We start from the raw sequence: 5,512 nt of genomic DNA on the forward strand, positions 1-5,512 counted from the left end.
CTGTAGAAAGAAATCATAGGTAAAATAATATAACAACCGAGCTAAGAATTTATAAGAACTTTTAATAATAATAATTGAGTTCAGACTATGTGATTACTAAGGTATGAATAGAATAAGATTACAATTTTAGCCGTCCGGTAAAATGAGTAGAATATGGATAGGTTTTTTAAATTATTGGTAAATTATCTGACACAAATTTTATAATAACTAACATGAAATATATATATATATATATATATATATATATATATATATATGCAATGCACGTACGCAAGTGCTTAGGTAAAATTGAACGATCTTACGTTGTTCCTATGACTTTTTTTGTACAATAAAGTAAGTATTATAATAAACCGATGGAATAACCACTAAAGTGGATCAAATTCCTGAATATGATTAACATTTATCATTTTGAAACTTGTAGATTTTTATTAATTTTTATATTATAATGCAAACACATCTTTTGAATATTTTTTATGTTATTTTTAAAATTTTGACACGAGAGAAACGTGCAACGCGCGTACACTAAGACTAGTACTATATTATAAGTGTGAAGACTTTTGGTTGAAGTTATTTTACTAAAATATCCTTTAGAAAATGAATGACAATATCCTTTAAATGCTTTATGCCTCTTTCTCCATTCTTTATATTCCTCCCTGCGAAATGTTTAAAACAATTACTCATAAATTAGGACTTTAGTTAATTTACATTCTACCTAAATGTATGATACTTCGTTTTGTATGAATTGGAAATTAAATTGGCTATTTAATTAGGATCCTATTAAATGGTTTATTATGGCTGCCTTGAACGTGGGAATTGGACATTTAAACGACCAAAATGTGTTTACCTCCTACATCAACTTAAGCTACATAGTGGTGTTAGAAAACATTTCGGTTTCCCTATTATCATCCTTCCTCTATCTGCACCAATTAATGGCCATCCGTTATCCTAGACTCATTCTTGTAAGCATCAACCAATTAATCTCATAGCATCCTATTGAGATTGCCTAATTATGTAAAGTGGCTAGTATTATGTAAAGTGGCTAGTTAGTTGTAAAGTGGTCGGTTAGATGCAAACTGGCTAGGCCAAACATTTAGTTAATTTCTCATATATATATATATATATATATATTCATTACAGAGTTAATAATAAGAGTGGTTTTCATTTCCCATTTTTCATCTCTTCTTCTTCTCGAATGTTCTCTCTCTCTCTCTCTCTCTCTCTCTCTCTCTCTCTCTCTCTCCTACTTCGACCTCCATTGTTGTTCAAGCTAAGCTTGGGCCAGCCCTTACTTTGAGCAATTAACATGGTATCAGAGCCTAGTCGTTCCGATATATCATCTCTCGATTATACTTTTCCCTTTTGTGTTCGTTAATTTTGACCATTCCCCAATTCGATCGATCTCTAAGAGCCGTTTCATTTTTTCCCTAATTCAGTGTCTAAGAAGGGGATTTTTCTCCCAAAGTGTGATACTCACCCAATTAATCTCAATCGCTCATGGATGTTGATGATTTGAGCGATGTGGATAACACAGATGTGCATGTCGGAGTTCCAAGAAATTCCGGAATCGATCTAGGTGATCCCTTGTATCTGCACCCGTCGGATAATCCCGATGATATGCTTGTTTCGGTTCCTCTCAGTGGTGTTGGTTATCGTTCATGGAGGCGTAGTATGTTGCGAGGCCTGTCAGTGAAAAACAAGCTAGGGTTTATAAATGGTGAATGCAAGCGTCCGGACCCTCACTCACCCAAATTTCATCAATGGGAGCGATGTGATGAGATGGTGACTTCATGGATTCTTAATTCCCTATCGAAGGAAATCGCAGACAATGTTGAATATGCAAATGATTCTATGGAGTTGTGGATTGAGCTAGAAGATCGGTATGAGCAAACAAATTGAGCTCGACTGTACCAAATCCAAAAGAAAATAAACGATACATCTTAGAGAACTCTTGATATTACCAATTACTACACCAAATTGAAGAAACTCTCGGAAGAATTGAGAACCTTGAGCAAAAGGTCTCAATGCAGCTGCAACTGTACCTATGGTGCAAAGGAAAATTTCTATAAAGTTGAACAGGACATGCGACTAATATAATTCCTCATGGGGTTGAATGAAACCTACACTGTGATTCGAGGAAGCATCCTCGTGATGAACCCATTACCAAACTTAGCTCAAGATTTTTCTCTCCTAATACAAGATGAAAAGTAGAGGGAAATCAAGCCACACACTCAGTTGTTTATTGAATCAACTTTTATGAATGCTGCTAGTTCTAGGTCCAACACTTATAGGACCAACTATTCGCCCAACAACAGCAACTATGGTGGACAAGGAAGGGGAAGACCTATATGTGATTACTGTAGAAATCCAAGGCATACTAAGGATAAATGTTTCAAATTACAAGGCTACCCTGAGAGTTCTGGATACCCTCGCAATCAAAATCAAAATCCAAACCAAAACTTCAACCAGAATCATGGATTCAATCGGAACCAGAATTATAACAAGGGAAAGAGAATAGTGGCAAATATATATATGTAAATCAGTCTTCTGACATGTTATCCAACAATGGATAAGAAGAAAACGATTTGAATGAAGACCAGAACATCAGCCTGTCAAAGGAGCAATATGGACAAATCATGAATCTGCTCCAACACTTTCAAGCTGGGAATAGAGGAGAGAATGCAGGTGCTACCAATCTTATCAATGGGGCTTTGAACTTTGCAGGTATAATATTCTGTACTTCCTCTATAGATTTTGGTAAATTATCGTGTCATTGTCTCAAAAACAAGACTGATTCCTGGATATTAGACTCAGGGGCCTCAAATCACATGACCTTCAATAAGTCCCTATTAACCAATATTATAACATTACCCTATCCACTCCTAGTTGTCCTACCAAATGGATATAAAGTGAGAGTAACAGAAATTGGTAGTGTAACGCTTGTGCCTGATATCACTTTACGTAAAGTAATGTTTGTACCTTCTTTCAAATACAACCTACTTTCTATTCATGGTCTGACCAGTGTTAATCCCAGAAGCATAGTAGCCTTCACTGACAATCTTTGTATTCTGCATGCCCCTTCAATGAAGAGACCTCTGGATATTGGTAAGGCTTGTGATAGGTTGTACCTTCTTTTCCCAAGATGTCTGAGAAACAAGTACTCAGGTTCTGTTGTTAGCAACTCAATTTATTTCCTTTGTAATAAGGATCATTGCACACACAACTCACATTGTCACATTGATTCATCTGTACATAGTTCATTGTCCACAAATAAGTGTATATCTCATCCACCTGTAAATGGTCCATGTTTGAATAATAAAAACCTTAGTCTGAATTCTTGTGTATCACCTGATCATGATGCAAATGTTCTGTGGCATAATAGACTTGGGCATGTACCCTTTGACAAAATGAGAGGGATTTCCTCTTCCCCATCTCCTTTCCTCCAAAGCAACCCTTTCTTTGTTCCATTTGTCCAATGGCTAGGCAGGGCAGACTACCTTTTCCCAGAAAACAATTTATTTTACAAAAATCTTCCAGCTACTACACATAGACATATGGGGACCTTATCATGTGGCAACACATGACAACTACAAGTACTTCCTTACACTGGTGGATGATTACAGTAGGTCCACTTGGACTAACCTTCTCACATGCAAAAGTAATGCCTTACAAGTCATAAAAACATTTATTTCTAAGGTTGAAACCCAGTTTAACACAAAAGTTAAAATAATCAGATCAGACAATGGCTTGGAGTTCACCAGTATAGAGGCAAGTATTTTTTTCCAATCCAAAGGCATCATTCACCAAAAGACCTGCCCTTACACACCTCAACATAATGGGATAGTAGAAAAAAATACAAATATCTTCTAGAAACTGCCAGGGCACTCCTATTTTAATCAAAGTTACCTGTAAAATACTGGGGTGAATGCATCTTGTGTGAAACCTACATCATAAATAGATTACCCTCTTCCCACAGTCATCCTAAATCCCTATTTGAATTACTTCACATGAGAAAATCAACATACTCTCACATGAGGAGTTTTGGATGCCTATGTTATCCTTCTGTACCAAAAGTGCATAGAGACAAATTTGAACCTATAACATCCCCAGACATATTCATTGGTTATCCCTATGGTGTCAAAGGGTACAAGATCTTAAGTCTTGCCACTAAGAAGATATATGTTTCTAGGGATGTTGTCTTCATTGAGAATGTGTTTTCTTTTGCTATATCACCTGACAACACTTCATTTCCTTCTATTCTTAATTTTGTTCCACTCATTGATTATATTCAAAAAGGCACTGAACTTGCTTATGATAGTGATAATGGAACCAGTGTTACACATGGACAATCCCAACACCTTGAGTCCAACACCAGTTAGCCCACTATGAATTCCTACAGTCCTTTACCACAACCTGAAACACCCCAATCCTTAAGCCACACTTCATCACCAATAGCCTATCAGTCTGTTAACACACCTGTTGCCTTAAGGAAATCACAAAGACCACATAGGACACATGTATATTTACAAGACTACCTACTCTCACTCCCTAAGCTAAGATCATCACCATTTGTTGCTCACAGCAACTCTGCTGCACCTTTCTCTCTTAATGCCTTGTTCTCTAACAATCATCCTATAACCTCTAGTGTCTTAATTCCTGAGAGTCAAAGTCTTGTGAGAGACATCTGTAGTGACAGTGAACCCTCATCAATGAATCCTGCTTGGCAAACAGCTATGAACCAAGAGTTTGAAGCATTACATGCTAACAACACTTGGGACTTAGTTCCCTTACCTGCTGGGAAGAAAGCCATATGATATAAGTGGGTGTATAAAATAAAACATAAAGAAGATGGTAGTGTAGAAAGACTTAAAGCTAGGTTGGCTGTAAAGGAATAGACCCAACAAGCTGGAATTGATTACACAGAAACATTCTTTCCAGTAGTTAAGATGACAACTGTGAGGTCCCTAATAGCCATAGTTGTCAAGAAAGGGTGGTACATATCACAATTGGATGTAAACAATTCATTCCTACATGGATATCTAAATGAGAAAGTATACATGGAGGTCCCACAGGGCCTAGCAGTAAACAACTCAGGTTTGATTTACAAACTCAACAAATCTCTTTATGGCCTGAAACAGGCAAGCAGACATTGGTATGCTAAACTAACTGAGGCTTTATGCTCAAGGGGTTATACACATTCAATGTATGACTATTCTTTATTTTACAAGAAAACTGAGCACTCATATGTTTATATAGCAGTATATGTTGATGATATTGTAGTTACAGGAACTGACACTATGGATATTACAGAGTTAAAAATATTTTTGAACAATAGCTTCAAAATAAAGGATCTAGGGAGGCTACATTATTTCTTGGGACCGGAGGTTCTCTACAAAGATGATGGTGTAATAATATCCCAGAGAAAGTTCACTCTTGACTTGTTGAAAGAATACCAGTGCATGGATCACATCAGCTTCAACTCTCCACTGGACCCCGCTGTGAAGCTTAAAGCTAA

The 5,512-nt window shown here is 36.6% G+C and overlaps 1 protein-coding gene across 1 annotated transcript; it reads left to right on the forward strand.

Annotated features, from left to right (window-relative positions):
• The first annotated feature begins 1,494 nt into the window (after positions 1-1,494).
• LOC117276297 (uncharacterized) lies at positions 1,495-1,896 on the forward strand. The gene has a single exon (XM_033655658.1). It carries the CDS (start codon positions 1,495-1,497, stop codon positions 1,894-1,896), a length of 402 nt encoding a protein of 133 aa, XP_033511549.1.
• The last annotated feature ends 3,616 nt before the right edge of the window (positions 1,897-5,512 follow it).

This window comes from Nicotiana tomentosiformis, chromosome 5 (assembly GCF_000390325.3).
Source record: "Nicotiana tomentosiformis chromosome 5, ASM39032v3, whole genome shotgun sequence".
NCBI lineage: Eukaryota > Viridiplantae > Streptophyta > Magnoliopsida > Solanales > Solanaceae > Nicotiana > Nicotiana tomentosiformis.